The 19,757-nt window shown below is 37.0% G+C and overlaps 1 protein-coding gene across 4 annotated transcripts in view; it reads right to left on the minus strand.

Moving 5' to 3' along the window:
• The window catches only part of MME (membrane metalloendopeptidase), a 90,611-nt gene extending 84,968 nt beyond the window's left edge, over positions 1-5,643 (minus strand). The window contains exons 1-4 of one of the 4 annotated variants that reach the window (XM_069475306.1): positions 5,297-5,314; positions 3,652-3,841; positions 1,201-1,370; positions 446-481 (exon numbers count right to left, since the gene is read on the minus strand). In XM_069475306.1, the coding sequence (XP_069331407.1) occupies positions 446-481; positions 1,201-1,360 (196 nt within the window). In that variant the 5' untranslated portion in view covers positions 1,361-1,370; positions 3,652-3,841; positions 5,297-5,314. Of the gene's footprint in view, positions 1-445; positions 482-1,200; positions 1,371-3,651; positions 3,842-5,140; positions 5,547-5,619 lie in introns of those variants that run through there. The other 3 variants (XM_069475308.1, XM_069475307.1, XM_069475305.1) reach the window with 3 other exon arrangements.
• Between the last annotated feature and the right edge of the window lie 14,114 nt (positions 5,644-19,757).

Below are 19,757 nucleotides of genomic sequence, written 5' to 3' on the forward strand. Positions count from 1 at the left end.
TGTTTTATCTCCTTGTTTGGAATTTCCCTTCTGCACCTCCATTTCCAAATCCTTGTCCCACTTCAAGGCCCTTCCAAATCTCAACTTCTCCACCTACCCTTATACGACTGCATGTCACTCCCTTAATTCTCATCCCTCTAATGATGTACATTGAGAAACTTAACACTTAATAATATGATGCCCCCCATTTCATACACGTTCATTTTCTTTCTCCAACTACATCACAAGCTCCATAAAAACAAAAATATGGTTTTCTATCACATTATCATGCAGCCTAGGGCTGAAAACTTAATCTACTATTTAGATACATTTTAGCTTTCCTTGACTATAAAGCATGACACATAAATAAGTTATCTATAATGAACAAAAGTATAAACAAAGCAAATGATTTTTCTAAGTTACACATTAATTGTAAAACAACTAAATGTAAAAAACCACTTCTTACCTGATTTTATGCAGTCTGATGACTTGCAAATACCGTCTAGAAAAAGGAGGATATATACATAAATATTTGTAATACAGGTTTTCTAATTTCTCCCTGTCTTTTGTTCCTTTAAAAAGTCCCAATTAAATAAGCAATTCCTTAAAGCAAGAACTAAAAATTGATTATTATGTATCATTGTCAGTGGTTAGAAAAAAATATAGGGGAATGAAATAGGCAAATCCTAAATTTAAAATGTTGATTATGAAGGAAAATATGTTATTATATATCATTTCTGCCAACTAAGCCCTAGGCCTATTTAATTGAAATAATCAGTTGTTTTAGTCTAGTAATCATTTTTTTCCCATTAAGAAACAAATCTTTTCTAATCCTTATTATGAAAAACTTCCAAGACTCAAACTAGATTTTTTAAATTCCTGTGAAGTCCTTTAGAATTTCAATGACACAGCAAAAGTTGACTAATGCCTATTACTAAAGTTGGCCATAGAACTGTGTATACTTTAATCAAATAAAATTGCACATTAGAATCCCCATAAAGTAAGCATGAGTGCACTAAATACACTTGGCAATTAATAACTTAGCTCAAACATAAAAGACTGTAGTCAAAGTTAATTGTCTTAACATAGTGATGTTACATTTTACAAATGAATCTTTATATCACCTTCTTCAAGTGTCTCTATCCTTAATACATCTGTTAGGTAGATGAAGATTGCCTTCTCTTCTGCATTTATGCGTGCATGGGCATGGCCGTAACTCACCATCATAGGTTGCATAGAGTGCTATCATCGTCACAGCTATGACAGTGAGGAGCAGAACAAGGACTGAGAGACTGATCTCCAGCGGGGTCCATCGCTGTTTCCTCTTTGGCTTTGGAGTGTTGATATCAGTTATATCCATCTGACTTTCTGATCTGCCCATCACCTAAAATCTGCAAAAAGTTAAAATACCAATAATAACAAATGAATAGATAAAAAGAGAAAATGCACATACAATTTTCCAAATGCTTAATGTGGCTAAATAAAATAAGAAGTTAATTTAAGTGAGACATAAATTTTTTTTGGTTGAAAAGTGAAAATTTTGATGCTGCAAACTAAGACTAGAGAGCCAGATGAATTTGACAGGTCCCAGTTACAACCTTTTTTTTTTTTTTTTTTAAACATATATCCCTGAAGATCCCAGTAAATTTAGACAAATAGACTTGGTTAAATACTCATGTAGGATTACTTCAGCAGTTCAGAAGAAAATAATTGCTGTACATCATTAAGAAAGTTTTAAACTCACCCTTCTGAACTCTGGACTAACATCAAAGGTTAATTTTATATCTTGCTCCAGTGGCTTCCTTTATAAGCTCAAAAATCAATGACTAATACCTAGAGGTTCTGACTAAGCAATCATTTGAAATATAAATACAGATAAAAACCCAAGAGGAACAAACACTCGAGGTAGTTTATTTTAGTCATAAAAACAACTTTTAGTTTTACAGTTCAAAATTACTACTACTGCTAATATGGGTATCTATTAACTAACTGGTTAGATAAAATTCTGAAAATGGTCACTCATTGAACCAACAGTCAGTGGTTTACACCCTGGGATGAAAAATATTAGCCACATCAATGTTTTGGAAGGAGAAAAATATATGCAAGTGAAGGAGAAAAAATATATATGATTCAAAAAATTTCTACTTTGCAGGTCAGAGTGTCAATTGTTAACATATAAATTTAATTCGTATTTAAATTAATAAAAGTAATACTTCTACTAATAAGAGCTGACATTTACTGTATACTTCCCACGTGCTAGTCACAGTTCTTAGTATCTTACATATACTAATTTATTTAACCATCATAACATGGGTATTAATATTCCAATTCTTTACTTCGGGAAACTGACGCACAGAGAATTCAGGTAACTTGCTCAAAGCTACACAACTAGTCAATATTTTTTGTAAAGAGCACGTTTGGTCATTGTTCAAAGTAAAACTGTATCATCATGCAAGAAAAACTATTTAAGATCTTATTGCAGAAATTTAGGGGGAAAATTAAGGGGGCACAAGCCGAAATATTATATTTCATTGTTTCTTTTAGAGGCCTAGTGATTCTTTATAAGTCAGTCACCAAACCTTAGAACATACAATTTCCATTTTTCTACATTACTGTATAAAAGAATATCTTAAACTAAAAAATTAGCTGTTTATAGTTCAGCACAAATTAATCTTAAAATTTAGTTCCTAGATGAAGTGATTGCTCAGAAATGCTCTTATAGTTAAAAGATCTTTGTTGAATACACGTAATTCTCTGAAGTTGTGTTTTGTCGAAACTGAGGCATAGGAGAAAGTAGAAACATATTCTACACTTGAAGTGTGGTCTGAGAGATCTGGCAGATAAGTAGGAATTTAACCTCCCCAGTGAGTTATTAATAAGTGAAGCACAACTAGACTTTAAAGTTCTGGATACAAAGTCTTAAATATGCTGTCCCTTTGATTACAAGAGGCTATAAGCAAGGACAGACTATCAAATAAAAATACTTTATTAGACAATGAAAACTGTGTCTGCTCAATAAAGGTGGAATGTAATGTACCTGAATGTTAAAATGTCTTACTTAATGGTTATGTAACTCATGTTGGCTTAGTCTCACCACCCCCTGGGGTTATGATATGGAATTACATTCATTGATTTTAGGCCTATTTTCATAGGGATAGTGGTTGGGCAAAGAAAAGATTGGAACAAATTTAATACTTGGACACCTTACAGTGAGGTAAACAACAAAAAGAGTAATTTTCCCAGTCCCTCCAGATTTCAAGACTGACCTGAAGAACATCTGAATATTAATCACGTTTGTTCTAGTATTTCCCTTTCTTGAATATGTCTCCCCTGGCTCAAATAATATTGCATAAGACAATCTAGAGAAATGTTTTACCGGTATAAAATGACCCATTCTTTTTTTTAGTTCTTCCTTAGAAACAGTAATCAGTGTCTCTGAAAAGTCAAGCATAGGGTAGGGGAAGCAGGGTAGACACAGGGTTAACATGGTGCAGTAAAGCTGGTAGGCAGGGGTTTCTTTCTCCCTTTTGAGTTACTTTTCCCTGGCTTTTTCTCCTTACCCTTGAGACTGGGGTACGAGGCAGCTGTGCTCTTAATGGTTGGGCAACTAAGGCTGCAAACAGTTACAGGGAAATTAAGGCAGTGACTGAAGCTACAGCAAATGAATATCACCTTTGAATAACCTGCAAACTCTTTCTCCATCTGTCCCTCTTGTAAATGCTCTGTAAATTCTTCAAAGAAGTCTTTTGCTTCTAAGTAGTACTTTTTGACAGCATTGAGCAGAAGCAGAAATGACGCAAGTTTAACCTCCTGATTAACTTTGTCATTCATTTCCAGTTAATTCTGGAGGATTCGTTATTTCCTTCAAGAAAATAGGGGACAGAATCTTGAACCTCAGGATGGAACATATCATTAACCCCCAGACACCTGAATATCCAACTCGACCACACCCAACCGCATTTAAGAGAAGGAGGGAAAGGGGCACAAGTAAACAAAAGAATACAAAGAAATTACAAAGTTGATACTTGTAATCCCAAAAAACATATCTATATTCTTAAAATATTTCTCCTCAACTGGAGATGTGTTAAAATGTTTAAACCAAAAAGCAGACACGGCCACAGATGAAGAGGATAGAAAATTAGGAGATCTAACTCAACAAGAACCTGGCAAACTTCAGCTTGACAACATCACCAAAAGAATGAATTATTATTTTGCTTAAAATAAGATGAATTTCAAAACAATGTAAAACAGCAATTTTCATACCAATTGAGTGTAAGCATCACCTTATCAGATGGTCAAATCAGGAAACCTGGATAATTGATTTGTTAAAGGGATGTCTACTTATAGATTTGGAGACATAGACTTATGTAAGCAATTTTCATCTTCACAGTACATTACAACATTAACTTATTTCTGCACGTCCTTGAGGTTGTGCTATGCAATTACAGTTTGCATTATGGAAACTGAGGCACAGGAATGAGAGAAAAGTTCCATGTTTAAACTGTGTCTGCAGAAGCTGGGGAGGGAGGTACTCAGTAGAAATCATCTTCTTGTTTTCCAGACATTAATTAGTAGGTATTTCCTGGGGCCTGAACTACGCAGTTCTGGACACGAAGTCCCAACCGCACTCCCCCCACGTGTATTGTAGCTATACAACAAAAGACACAGTATCGAGTTCAAGAAATTACTAGACAATTTTTTTAAGTGCTGGAACCCAACAATAACTCAAGGGAGTGAAGCTGCACTCCTTCACAGCTGAATTGCCGATTAGCAGATTCTAAATGCTGCCGCTGCAAGTCAGGTACTAGTTTTCAGTTTAACAAAATTGCCATTTGAATCATATATAGAGGAGTAATAGACTTGATCAAGAGGCTAAAGAGGACGTTCGCTTGCAATTACCCTTATTTTCAAACAATAAAAATAGATTGAGACCAGTTAAGCAAGAAGATGGTCTTAAAACTTTCATCTGCAAAAGAACACCCCGCCCCGCACCGACCAACCCTTGTGTGATTTAAGCATAAATTATATAATAGGAAATCAAGGTTCAAAACAAGATGAAGAGGTGGGAAAATGAAAAGATCTTCAGGTTAAGAAAAGCAAAAACAGAAAAGTGAGTTACAATTGAGGAGAAAATCCGACAGAAACCAAAATGAAAACAAACCTTGCTTTAAAAAAAAAAAAAAAAAAATCTGTGTCTGTACAGCAGAATGGCAAATTCCCAGCCCCAGAATCAGACCCGCTGCAATTTGGTAGCGCTGATCTCCGTAACCAAACCTAACTCCCCAGGCAGAGGCTGCAGGGAGCTATGGAAATGAACCTGAAGAGTCGACCTGACATCACTCGCAGAGTCCTCCTCCAGGTCACCCTCTCTGCCCCTTTCCCTCCCTCACTCTTCAGGTCCCAGTTGTAGCTCCTTCCCAGGGCACGCCTCCTTCGCCCACGGCCGCGGAGTCCCGGCGCTCCGGTCGCGCCAGACCTTAGCCGCGGACCCTGCTCGGCGCGCCTCCCCGCAGCCGCTCCCCGCGGCCGGCTCTGCCCTCCCCCTGCCCGTCCCACGGGCTCCGAGCGCCCCGGGCGCTCGCGCCCTTTGGACCCTTCTCCCTCAGCGCCCAGGTGCCAGCTCGCTCTCCCGGGACTCACCAGTGGGATTCGGGAGAAGTTGGAGGCTGCTGAGCAGACACATCCCGACCAATGAGCGCGCGGGGCCGGGCGGCGGCGGGCGGCGGGCGGCGGGCGGCGGGCTGCGGGCGGGCGGGGAACCCCGCCGAGCGCCGGGCAGTCGGTGCATCCGCCCAGGAGCGCCCTGAGCGGCGCCGAGCTGAGGCCGGACTTCGGGGAGGTTCCGGGCCAGCCTCGACCCGGGCCAGGGGGCGACGGGAAACCCGAGCATCCCTCGGACCCGCACCCGGAGAGACTCACCGTGGTCTCTCAGCAGATCCCGCGCCGGGAGTTGGGCGGCTGCTCCCGCCTGCGCTCGGTCAGGCTTCGCCACTTGCACATCTCCGCGCCCCGCGCGTCTCGGCGCTCTCACCCCCCCGCCTCGCCGCTGCAGGACCAGCGAGAGGAGCAGTTCCCCGGGTGACCTGAAGGTTTCCACTAGGTCTCCCGACTCCAGTCATTTCAAGTGAGGGGGCCGGGCGGGGGTTTGTGTGGGGGGGGGACGGTAAGACAGTCCCCCCACCGCACTTTCCCCCACCGCGCCATTCCCAAAAGGGCTTTGCCAAACATTCTTGGAATTGCTTAGCTTCGGGGCTTTCAAGAAAACAATACACACTCTGACTCTTCGGGATTCTGTAGTGCTGATGAAGGTTCTCCCTCCAGTGGACCTGAGACTATAATAATTAGCTTGTCGCTTTCTTACCCTCTCCGCTCTCTTTCTCGCTCCTTCGTCTCCCTGCATCCAAGCTTCCTTCCTTCCTTTCTCATTTTCAAAATTTTCTCTCCCCTTCTTTCTTTTTTCTTTTCTTCTCCTTCCTCCCTTTTCCTTCTTTCCGTCTTTTCCCTCATCTTCTCCTTCTTTCCCATCTTTTTCTTGGTCAGAGCAATATGATTTTAAGATCTGTACTGAAACTCTCCACTTCCACCTCCTGACTCTAGAGAATTGTATAACATGTGTACCTGGAGGGTTGAGGGTGGGAGCAAGAAACACCATAAAAATAAGCTAAACTGTGTCTGTTCTACCTACTAAAATTAGCTGTAACACGTCTGGACCCTTGTCAATTTAATGCAGCCATACAGCACACTATTTTCACTTCTCACATTGAGAATCCTTCTCAAAAGGATGGAAAACAAGGAAATATTTTTGCACAAAGGCAATTGTTTCATAAACGCTGTCTTTATCAGCTGTAATTGTCAAGGAGTTCAAACTGAACCTCCCCTACTTTTTTTTTTTTGCTTCCATGATTTATAATTCAATTATTCAATGCCAAGTATATGAATTGCTTTAACACTGATTTCTTTCCTTCTTTGAATAACATATAATTACACACACACACACACACACACGCTGAAGAATTCATACTGAAATACAACTGAGTTTTCCCGAACCTGGAATTATCTGTTTTTAACATCAAAATGACTTACTGCTTGAGAGGACCTAGAGCTTCAATTTTAACAGGACTTACAAGTCCCAGGGACGTCATACAAAGCCTAGCAAGATGAAAAGTCAGATCAAAGATTCCTACATAAAGCTGGGACCACTGAAAAGAAACATTAGTGGTGAAAAGGTGAAAAAACAAAACTTTAAACTCACTCCCACTGCTCTCCTCCACTCTGCCTCCAGAAACATAAATATATTTGCTTTTTCACCTTTGACTCACCTGATAAATTTACAAGGCCTGTGAAGTGGCTCATGCCTATAATCCCAGCACTTTGGGAGGGCAAGGCTGGAGGATCACTTGAGAATTTTAGACCACCCTAAGAAACACAGGGAGATCCTGTCTCTACAAAAAAATAGAAAAATTAGCCAGGTATGGTGGTACTTGCCTGTATCCCAGCCACTAGAGAGGCTGAGGCAGGAAGATCACTTCAGCCCAGGAGTTTGAGGTTGTGGTGAGCTCTGATGACGCCACTGCATGCTAGCCCTGGCAACAGAGCGAAGTCTAGCCTCAAAAAAAAAAAAAAAAATTTCTTGTAAGAATTCATGATCAGGTTAGACTTCAGATGGATGTAGGGCTAGAATTTATACTAATTGTGTGGCCTGAATATTCCCAAGTTAAAAATTTATAGCAAAGTACTCCCTGCTAGACCGTGCTAAATAACAATTGAGAGAATTATGGCCATCTGACTCTTGCTTAAGTGAAACTGCCCTTTATAAACTTAATAAAGGGCCACAAGGTGGGAACTGTGGTAGGGGAAATATATATGTATATATATAACCAGCAATTGTTCCCTAGCTTGCTCTCCTATAATTGCTTACTACTCCGGAGTCACATAGGTGATGGTCATAAAGATTCTTAGATTTCTTCATTGCTCCCCTAGATAATATCACCCTTGAGAAAACTAAGGCTAGTTTTTGAGACATCTTCCAGGCCCTGAATTCTGGTAGAACAGCTGATCCACCCAGACCAGTGGTCCACACCGTGGAACTGACTTAACTGGTTTTGCACCCCTTACCCAAGAACTGACTCAGCAAAGAAGACAATTTCTACACCCCTCTGGTTCCGTCCCAAACCCAGCCAATTAGCAGACCCAATTATCTAGCCCTTTGCAAGCCAAACTATCTTTAGAAACCCTTCCTCCCAAATTTTCAGGGAGATGGATTTGAGAAATTCCTCCCATCTCCTCGTGGTTTATTAAGGAACTTCTTGTCAATGAATTTATGAAACAAAATGACACTTGATGGAAGATCTGATATGCAAGGGAATGGCAGGCAAAGAATATAATAGCAACATAGATAAATCTAAGCAAACATTGACCAAAAAAAGTATGGTAATGAAAAAGACAAACTAAAATATTGAAAATGGTGGTGTGTAAGTTGAAAGAATTTAATTAGAGTGGTGTGGGCCTGTAGTACCAGCTACTCAGGAGACTGAAGTGGGAGGATCACTTGAGCCCAAGAGTACAAGAACAGCCTGGGCAATATAGGAGATGAAAGAAAGAAAGAAAAGAAAGAGAGAAAGAAAGAAGAGAGAGAGGAAGGAAAGAAAGAGAGAAAGAGAGAAAGAAAGAGAAAGAAGAAAGAAAAAAAAGAAAAAAGAAAGTAGGGAGGGAAGGGAGGAAGGAAGGAAGGAAAGAAAGGAAAAGAAGAAAGAAAGAGAAAGAAGAAAGAAAGATGGAAATGAAGGAAGGAAGGAAGAAAGGAAGAAAGGAAGGAAACATTCTTTATGTTGTTGGAAAGGAAGATAATGATACTGATTATGCTTTAGATTTAATAAAGTCTATGTTAATTATACATGTAAAAATTACTATTGTAACTCTAAAGGGATTAGAATAGAGTGCATAAGGCCAAATCCTACAGAGAGGAAAAAAACTGAAATTAAATAAAAGTCAATCTAAAGGAAGACAAGAAAGAGAAAAAGTGAAATATTAGTTAAGGAATTATAAGAAGTACAAAATAAGATGGTAGAAATTAAAATACATTAATCACAATAAATATAATTGAACCAAATTCTCTAATTAGAAGACTAAGATTGGAATAAAACAAATAAAATCCGGCTATCTTCTGTTTAAAAGAGACACACCTAAAATATAAGGCTGTAGAATGAGTGAAAGTAAAATGTTGGAAAAGATATATCAAATATAACCAAAGGATTGCTGGAGTAGCAATTTGTAAAAAGACAAAAGACCCTAAAATTTTACCAAAAAAGAATAATCAATTCAGCAGGATGACACAATTCTAAACTTGATTACACCTAATAGCATAAATTTTAAGTGTATGCTGCAAAAAATGACATAAGAACTAAAATGGGAAATTGATAATTCACCATGTTAACCGGTGATTTTAATACACCTTTCTCTTTATTTGATAAATCAAGTCCACAAATCAGTGAGGATATAGAAGATCTGAATGACAATATTAAAAGATTATCCAGTAGAACCATATAGAACATTTCACCCTATTTAAATAGGGCTGAGACCTGCAGAAGGGAAATATATTGTATTCCTACATCATACAAAAAAATTTGGTTTCATACAAATTAAAGATGTAAATGTGACAAGCAAAACTTTGAAAAAGTGCTAGAAGTGTTAGAAGTATACATAAGAGAATATCTTTATGACCTAGAGTTAAGGAATGATTTTAAAGCCCAAAATTCAAACAATAAAGAGATTAATAAATGCAATTAAAAATTGAATTCTATTTCTGTTTTTTCAAAAAACACTTTTTAAAAAAATAAAAAAAGAGTAAACAAAACAAAAAAACAAAAGAAAAACAAGCCACACATTAGGGAAAAACATTGCCAACATATAAAAGTAAAAAATTATTAGCATCTGGAATATGTAAATAACCACAAATAAATAAAAGCCAAACAATCTCAAAAATTGGATAAAAGGTATGAACTGGCATTACAATGAAGAATAAATAGAAATAACCATAGCACAGAAGATGAATAATCTCATTCATTAATAGGTAAGAGCCAATTAAAACTCCAGCATAAAACCAAGTCTTACTCACCTGACTTCTTATTAATATATATCACTGGTAAGAGTGTTAATTTGTATAATCTGAAGCTGCCCTGTGGTTTGAGTCTACTAGCAGGAAAAAAGAAGTTCTTGTAAAGGGCAAAAAAGATTATTTATCTTTTCAGTGGAATTCAGAGCTTTGGCTAGCACAAAGGTAGCAAAACTTGCTCTGTAAAGGATCAGATAGTAAATGTTTTAGGCTTTGAAGTCCATATATGTCAATGTTGTATATTCCTCTTCTTTCTTGTTTACAACTCCTTAAAAATGTAAAAATCATTCTTAGCTTGTGGGCTCTGAAACAGGCCACTGGCACTACTGGATTTGGCTGGCTGGCTGTGGTTTGCAGATCCCTGCCTAGTAGATCCTCTAGGGGATTATGTGATTCTATCGCAATGTGTACCTTTGGTTAACTTTCCATTGACTTTGAAAAGATTGCCCTTGTTGGAAAATGATAGTGATGCAAATGAATTAGTTTAAGAATTTGTAGGAAACTGATAGCAATGCAAATGATTCTCATTTAAAACCATTCAAATGAACTTTTTTTGGCAGAGATCTTATTGATGTTCGTGGAAAAGATCACTCCAAACCTTGTATTTTATAGGCCATAAAAGTTTTGATAGGCCAATACAGTTCTTTAAAAAAAACCACACTTAACAAACCATTTTGGAATACATTTACATTATCTAAAAATGTTAAAGAAATATGTGACTTACAACCCAATAATTCTACCTAGGTACACAATCTAGAAAAACCCTGCACACATGCACCTGGAGATATGTGTAAGATTTCCTGGCAGCATTATGTATAAAATCTTCAAAAAACTAGAGCCAAAACCAAAGTCCATTGATGGGAGAATAGATAAATAATTGTAATACATTCATAAAATAGAATACTGCATAGAATGCAAAATAACCAACTGCAGCTAAATAAATCAATATGGATGACTCTCAGAAAAATAATACTGAATGAAAAAGCAAGCAAATCCTGTGCAAGATAGCACATATACAAAGAAAACAGAAGGAATAATGATTATACAATCAAGAAATTCATAGTTTAGTGGGTAAGAGAAATGCAAACAAGCACTTACAATAGAATGCAGTAATTTTTATTATTGAGTTATATGCAAAGTTCACTTGAAATATATTGAAAGGGCAACTTTTTATCATTGTTTATTTTAGAACACTTCATCACATAATACATTTTTTATTTGATTTGACAAATAAGTGGGAATTTTCAGATAAAGGAGGTGATAAGGGCATTTCTCTGGAGACAGAGAACATAGAGAACATTCTCTGTGTCTTGAATATTGTTTGAGATCTAGTGGAATATTTTGATGACTTCAACAAAACTACTAAAGTGAAGGTATTGCTGAAGTATAAAAGGCATGGGACATGAGGAGAGATGGGGAGCAGTTTTTTGAGAGAAGGCTGAAATACAATACATATAATGAAGAGATTTGCATGTGATGCAAAAGTATTTACATTTTGTTACATACAATAGAAAGGCACGTTGGAATTATGTACAATGGAGCAATATGGTTGGAGTTGTCTGTTAGACTGCCTAGGATGCATTTATGGGAATGGAAAGGATGGATAGAGGTAGCGAGGATGGAGACAGGGAGATCTGTTAGAGGGCTAGCACAATAATTCTTAGGAGAGATGTTTTAAAAATAAATGAATATAAAGGCGACTAACTACAGGAGAGATTTTTGAGGTGATTCCATAGGACTTAATGATTTTTATTGATATTGAACGTAAAGAAGAAAGAATCTAGAATGACTCCTACAGTTTTGGGCAACTGGGTAGGTCTGACACTTCCCTGAGATAGGAAGCTTTGGTGGTCTTGGGGGGTTATGGGCAGGATGTCGGACATCTTGCTGAAGTTGTAGCATTTCTGTCATATTATAGAATGTAACACTGAGATGTTTGTTGCTTTCAACAATCCAGAAAACATCTAAATATTTGTTACATGCCAAATGCAATAAGTATCTGTTATGATGGAACAAATAAGAATCAGAAACATTATACCTTCACGTTTTACTCCAGAAAATATAACCAGTAATTACCAAACAATTATTTTGAAAACAATCATGCACCAAGCAAGTTTTTCAATTGACTATAACTGAGTGACTGTGAATTAAATTTCAAAACATGAAATTGAGCCTATTCTCCAGCTAAACTATTCCAGGTGCTCTGATACTGCACAGCAGGGAAGTCCTATGGGGACAGGCTGCTCTTTCCCCTCGTAGGAGGATGTGACCAACCCAGCTCAAATGCGGAGATGTGCCCATCTACCCATGTTCCCTGAATGATTATGTATTTCATCCCAGCAACACAGAAAAATTCCTTTACTAGCAATGTATAGAGAAAGGAGAAAGGAGAGTGGTTTCACAGCACAACTTGTGTGGACACTTGGCATTCACAAGCCTGGAACCAATTCTGGCCTGGAGGGAGGGCTGATTTTGAGTCCTTGGTATGCCCATTGCCACATACCAAGGAACATGTGCATCTGATTCACTCGCATTAGCCCTCTCTGATGCATTTCCCGTGGACATCTGTGGCCCTGACTCTTGGGGTAAGAGCAGGGAATTGAATACTACAGCAGCCACAGGTAGAACTCAAACACTTCAGCTGTTCAGTCTTGGCATAGTTAACCTTTAAATCTCTGATTCTTTCTGACTCTCACCTTGGGTGGAGTTGCAGATTTCAAATAGTCAAAACTAGGACAAGCAAGATGAAGAAATGTGGCTTCTAAAGTAACCCCTGAGTAGGAAAGTTTGTATCTCACTTTGAAATAATCATATTCCACGTATAATGATTCCCAACTTCTCTTGGATCTGTAATGTTTCCAGGAAAATTGCTAAGTGAAATAGAAATATCTGAATTTTAGACTTTTATGTTCAATGCTTTATTTGTTTATGCTTTATACCATACTAATCTTTTTGCAAAGGTAAAGTTTGTGTTTAACCCCATTATTCTTAATCTTTTCCATCAGGCATTCTCAAAACAAGCATTCTTACTAACTAAGATTCATGAATAATATTTAGAGTTAAACACCAGCCGATAGCACTTTGTGGATCCTGGGGCCACAGTTGAGAAGTATCAAAAATAATTTGGTATAAACACAGTGGAATTTCAACTGAAGGTGGTGGTCATGACCGGGGTGGGGGGGGGGGAAGGAGGGAGGAAGGGGAGACATTGCCTAAAGCAAAAACTGGTTACAGGCAAACATATCTTTGGAAATTCTTTAAATTACCCATAAAGTACAGTACATACACAGTATAGATATGCAGTTTTATATATGGAATCTGTACACAATAAGGTTTCTAAAAGAGTATATATTACCATGTAATTTTGCAGTTTCACTATACCAATATATTTTGAATTTGTATAAGTTAAACGCATATGATGTGAACACCATTGTAACATTACTAACAGTAGGACTGGCAAATAAATGTACTTTTAAAGTTAAAAAAAAGATTACTGCATTTATCTACATTCTTTAAGTTCATACGAAAAGAACTTTTCAAAGTTCAACCTGTTCTGTACATGCAGATGTATGTACATAGTGGCTTTCAGTATATACTTTTATTATAATGTTTAAAAATATCTGAATGCAAAATCTTAAAAAAACTAACTGCTCATTGTTATGAGATGCTTTTTAATGTGAAAACTCTTTTCAAGTACAGCGATTTGGGGATGCTATCTCACAAAAGTTTGTGCAATGCACATTAATACACTGTAACTTTTAAAACTAGGCCAGAAAAATTAAAGAAATGAAAGTGTTAAGAGGCCGATTTGACTAGTGCAAAATTGTATGTAATTGAAAGCTCCAAAAACAATGGACAATGTGGTCTGTTTTGTCGTCACCTCTATCAAACGAACTATATTATTATAGAAGAGTTGTTATCTGTTTGCCTTGTCCACCTGTTTTAACTAATGGTTATTGGTAGAGGAGGCAGTTATATTCCCCTAGGAAAACAATCTCTTCCTGTTCCCTCTGGTTATGCCCATTTCCTGCTGCTTCTGAGCTGGGTAGGGGGGCAGTTCTCAATAAGGTCTTTCTGCTGAGATTGACTGACATCACAAAGATCAGGGATAGGTTCAGCCACATTCTCGTTGAGTACCAAGGTATTAAAATAGCGGAAGGCAAGGGAGCCTATTCCCAGTCCGTTAATCTAATGATACTGCTTTTTACTTATTTGAAACTCAGTGAGTTTATTTCTGCTAAGGAATTCAGGGTCATATTAATTTCTCCAGTAACTATTTGAAGTAGGAGTTAATAAAAACAAAAAGGCATCTACCGAAAGGAAAAAAAGGCATTCTATAAAAAAGACATCTGCACTAGAATGTTTATAGTAGCGCAATTCACAATTGCAAAGATGTGGAAACAACCCAAGTGCCCATCAATACATGAGTGGATTAATCAAATGTGGTATATGTATACTATGGAGTACTACTCAGCCACAAAAGCAATGATGATCTGGCACCTCTCGTATTATCCTAGATGGAGCTGGAGCCCATTTTACTAAGTGAAGTATCACAAAGATGGAAAAACAAGGACCACGTGTACTCACCATCAAATTGGTATTAATTGATCAATACTTAAGTGCACATATGGTAGTAACATTCATCAGGTGTCAGGCAGGTGGGCGGGGGGTGGGGGTGGGAGGAGGGGATGGGTATATTCACATCTAAGGGGTGCGGTGTGCACTCTCTGGGGGATGGACATTCTTGTAGCTCTGACTTGGGCGAGGCAAAGGCAAAACATGTAACCTAAACATTTGTACCCTTGTAATATTCTGAAATAAAAAAATAAAAAGGTTTCTCCATAAAATATAATCTCTCTCCTCCTGTTATATTACCAATAAGTTGCTAAGGCACAAGTTCACATCATAGCAGGGAATGATAATATTCTAAGGTGCCTGAGAAAGGGGGTCAGGTTAGTACTTTTCAATTACAGGGATGCTCTTCTTCCCCCCGCAGTCAGTCACTTGTGGGCTCAGTCTAATACTGGGTTTCAACAAACTTCTCTTACCTCTGAGTTACCCAACTCTGATCAATCCTCTCATCGTTTTTACTCAAAGCATTGTTTGATTTTCTCCTTTATTTCTAGCCCAGTGACCTTTCTTAATCTTTAATCCATATATTTATTGAACTTTCAGTTCTCTTAGCTTCCACAACATTGTGCTGGTATTTCCTTTTCTCTTTTTCCCCCATTTGCCTACTTTAAATAAAGCATGTTTTCTTCTCCTTTCATCTCTCGATCTACCGTTCCTTCCTTGACTGTTTTTCATCCATTCTCATTATTTCAGCTTTGATACCTTGGCAGACAACTCCCAAACCTACATCAATTAGTCTAACGTATTTCCCACTTTTCATTCCATTTGCAGGACACTTCACATATCCATTCTCCTGTGAACTTATAAACCATAGAATCAGCATTATCCCAGTTCATCCAGGCGTGGCACATCCCAGTGGCCTTTGACAACTTCTTTATTACTCCTCAACAAACAATAAGTTTCCAAGTCCTAAATTTTTTATCTTCACAGGGTTGCTTGAATTCTTCCCCTACACTTCATTTCCAAAGCCAACCTTAGCCAGCATGAACTCTATTCTGATATTTTTTCCTGGATTATTATACTGACATTTTAAACTTTATTCTCACAAAGACATTATTTCATCTTTTATTTATCTCAGTTCATTACTTACATTATTTCCTGATCAATTGTCTTAAACAGAAGCTCAGATTATTTCACTCACTCAGATGTCGAAAAACTTTCAATTACTCTCCAGTGCTACAAAATTCTGTATTTTCAAATCTGACTCCCGCTAAGCCAAATTTAACAGAAATTGTGCTAGTTAAGTGTGTGCTAGGCCTATAAACATGGGGAGTGTGGTTATAAGCACAGAAACTTTTAAGAAAATGTAGCTGATACAATGATACCAATAACACTGTATCAGACAGCCTACAATATTTAAGTTTTAGGGGGAATTAGTTTGGCTCAGTGGCTTTATTAATGCATAATTGACAATACACTGAGCATATTCAAGTCTCCATTTTGATAAATTTTGGCACATGTATATACCCATGAAAGGATCATCGTAATCAAGATAACAAATTTATCCATTACCCTCCAAAAATACCTTCTACCCTGGGTAATCTCTCCCTCCTGCCATTCCCTACCTCTCTCATTCTCTGGCAACCATTGACTAGTTCTCTTGTCAGTGTACTGTATATTAGTTTGCATTTTCTAGAATTTTATATAGATTTAATTATAAAATTATAAATATTCTTTTTTTCTGGCCTTTTTTTATTATTGTTTTATTGACACATAATAATTGTACATATTCATGGATTACATGTTACATCTTGAAACAAGCACACAACATACAATGATCAAATCAGGGTAACTAGGACAGGATTCACCTGAAACATTCATCATTGCTTTATGTTGGAAGCATTTGAAAACTTCTAGCTATTCTGAAATGCAATAAACTATTGTCAACTTCTGGCCTTTTTTTTACTCAGTAATTATTTTAATATTCATCCATGTAGTAGGAATAGTTCATTCTTCTTTATTATTGAGTAGCATTCCTTTGAATGGATATACCATAGTTTGTTTATCTATTTATCTATTGATGGATATTTATATACGTTCCATATATAAATATATAGGCACCAAAACAAAGCTGCTATTAAAATTCATTTGTGTGAACATATATTTTCATTTCTCTTGGGTAAACACCTAGGAGCACAACGACTGGATCACATGGCAGTGATCTTTAACTGTTTAACAAACTGTTAAACTATTTTCCAAAGTAGTTGTAGCGTTTTTCTTACCAGTATTGTATGAGAGTTCCATTTGTTATACATTCTTGTTAACACTTGGTCTGGTCAATCTTTTTCATTTTAACCATTGTAATAGGTGTGTGATAGTGTCTCATTGTGGTTTTAATTTGCATTTCCCTAATGACTAATAATTTGAGCATCTTTTCATGTGTCTATTTGTTATCCATATATCTTGTTTTGTGAAGTGTCCATTAAAAAAGTATTTTAAAAGGAAAATAAAATGCACTTGTTATGTAATTTTTTTAAATATATTAAAACTTCTCTATTTTGTCTTTGAGTGAGAGTTTTTAGTTGTCTGTATTTTCTCCCCAATAATTGTTGGAATAATAGCTAAAAATAAAATCTCTAGGAGAATCTTTTGCAAGCCCAAGGAAAGCTAGCTTTCTTCAATGTTACCTACATCCAGAAAATACATTATGAATCCCATTTAAATATTCTGCCTTATTCCTCATGGTTCCTCTATAATCTCTAAGTCAGTGAATTCCAAAATATGCTATGTGTTCTGCCAGTGATAGGTGAGATGGTTGTAGTGGTATACAGAGGTATTAAATATGAATAAATCTCACTGTGAAAATGGTATTTTGTTTGATTTCTCTTTAGATTCATCTAGTTATGTCAAGGAAAAAGTCTCAGACGGAAATCATGTTTGTGTATCACCTCTGGAACAGTTGCTAATCACATTTCTCAACAAAGAGAAATCTCTCCTCAGGTTCAGAATCTTTAGCAGATGAAGGCACCCAGCTGGGACTTTTTGTTTATACTTTTTTGTTGTTGTATTTACTTTTATAGTAAGCAATATAGATTTTCAATCAATCAATCAATGGTAATGATATAAAATTTTATTACAATATGTTTTTAGCTAAAGGAAGTGAGTTTATCTATAGAAAAAAATATTATGTAGGGAATATTCAATTATATTCAAATTCCTCTTTAGCATATAATACACAAATGACTGAATTTTGAGAAAAATCATTTAATGTGTATCCCAGGTATTTTAAAACTACTCACTGCATGGAAAATAGGAGTTATAGTGGTTTGCATCCACTATTGTGTTGGGGAGGAGACAGTGGGTAGGCAAGGAGGGGGTGAGCAAAACATTTAGGGAACTTAGCCCTGTTATTAATCAGAGAAACTCATATTATTTATTTACAGGATATGAGAAACTAGAAAAAATGTAAAGAAGACAATAATCATCAATATTCATATCTACTATTATTTCTTTTTACTGTATATTCTTCCAATGTTCTTCTAAGTTCATATACATTATTTTTTAAATTAGATTGTCATAATTTTTTGTACTTAAAGAAAAACTAGAATTACAAAATACTTATTTTCTGTCATTAAATACTTTTTAAAAGTTGATTTTTGGACTGCACAATATTTATTTAAACTGTGATCCTTAGTTTTACTTCCATAAAACGGAAGTTGGACTAGATGACATCTAGAAAATAACTTTTTGCTCTGACAGTTCATTGTGTTAAGTTAACCAGCTAACCACTCCTGAATTACTTAAATAATTAAATTCCTGCCCTGTTCATTCTGAAAGACACTATATGAAACTGCCCATGTAAGAAGGAGCTCCAATGCACAGCAACTACAGCAATTTAAAACATCAGTCTATGTCTCTGTAATTTGAGTTCTTATCTGAAAGCACTGTTTTCTATGACTTCAGGGTCTTATTTTGTATGAAATGCTTCTCCTAATTAGTCACATTGCCTCAGCTTTGTCTGCTCTGGGATATAACTGACTGCCTGCCTACAGCACCACCCAGCGCTCCACAAAGTGGATTTTGCTTATGTCATCTAGCTCATGTATTAAGTTAGACAGCCCAAAACTTAACCTTTGAATTTGGTGAGGCTCTATCATGCCACTTTTTAAATATGTACTAACAGACAAAATTTCTCTTTATTTATATAGATTTCAAGAAAAGTTAAGGATAATTATAGCCTATTCTTTGTTGAAAGCTGTGAGTGACTATATCCTATTCCACTTTTCTTTAGTTGGGGTTTGAGGGAGGGTGTCTCTATTTGTCTTTATATCTGTAGGGTCGTTAGGATCCAGGTGAAGGGTAGCGCATCCATTTTACTTCATAAAACACTTAAGGCATAAAGGTAAATAGAATATGTTCCCTCTCCTAAAGAATCTCAGTCTAGTACGGAAGACAGAGCAAGAGGGAAAAGCACTAGCTACAGTGCTCTGATGAAAAAATGTCTGAAGTGGTGATTAAAAAACACACACATACATATGCTTCAAGAATGAGATTATCTTTGAAGAAACTGCCAAAAGATGTTCTGCTAGGTTGAACAGTGTTCTCTCAAAGTTCATGTCTTTCCTGGACCCTCAGAATGTGATCTTATTTGAAAATAAAGTTGTCGCAGATCTAAATAGCTAGAAGGTCATAACGGAGTAAGTTGGCCCTTATCCAATATGACTAGTGTCCTTATAAGATGAAGAGAAGAGACATAGAAACAGAGACACCCAGGAGAATATGGCTATGTGATGACAGAGGCAAAGTCTGAGGGATGCACCTACAAGCTAAGGGATGCCGAGGATCTATGACAAACACGAGAAGCTAAACAAGTCAAGGAAGGATGCTCTCCTACAGATTTTAGAGGGAGCATGGCTCTGTCAACACCTTGATTTCAGACTTCTAGCCTCCAGAATGGTGAGACTATATATTTTTGTTGTTTTAAGCACCAGTTTGATGTAATTTTACAGCAGCCCTGGGATACTCATACGACACCTAAGAGCTCATTAAGTGGATTGAGGGGGAAGATTTTCCAAGTGCAGGTAACAGTATGTTC

The sequence above is a fragment of the Eulemur rufifrons genome, chromosome 7 (assembly GCF_041146395.1).
Source record: "Eulemur rufifrons isolate Redbay chromosome 7, OSU_ERuf_1, whole genome shotgun sequence".
In the NCBI taxonomy this organism is placed as follows: domain Eukaryota; kingdom Metazoa; phylum Chordata; class Mammalia; order Primates; family Lemuridae; genus Eulemur; species Eulemur rufifrons.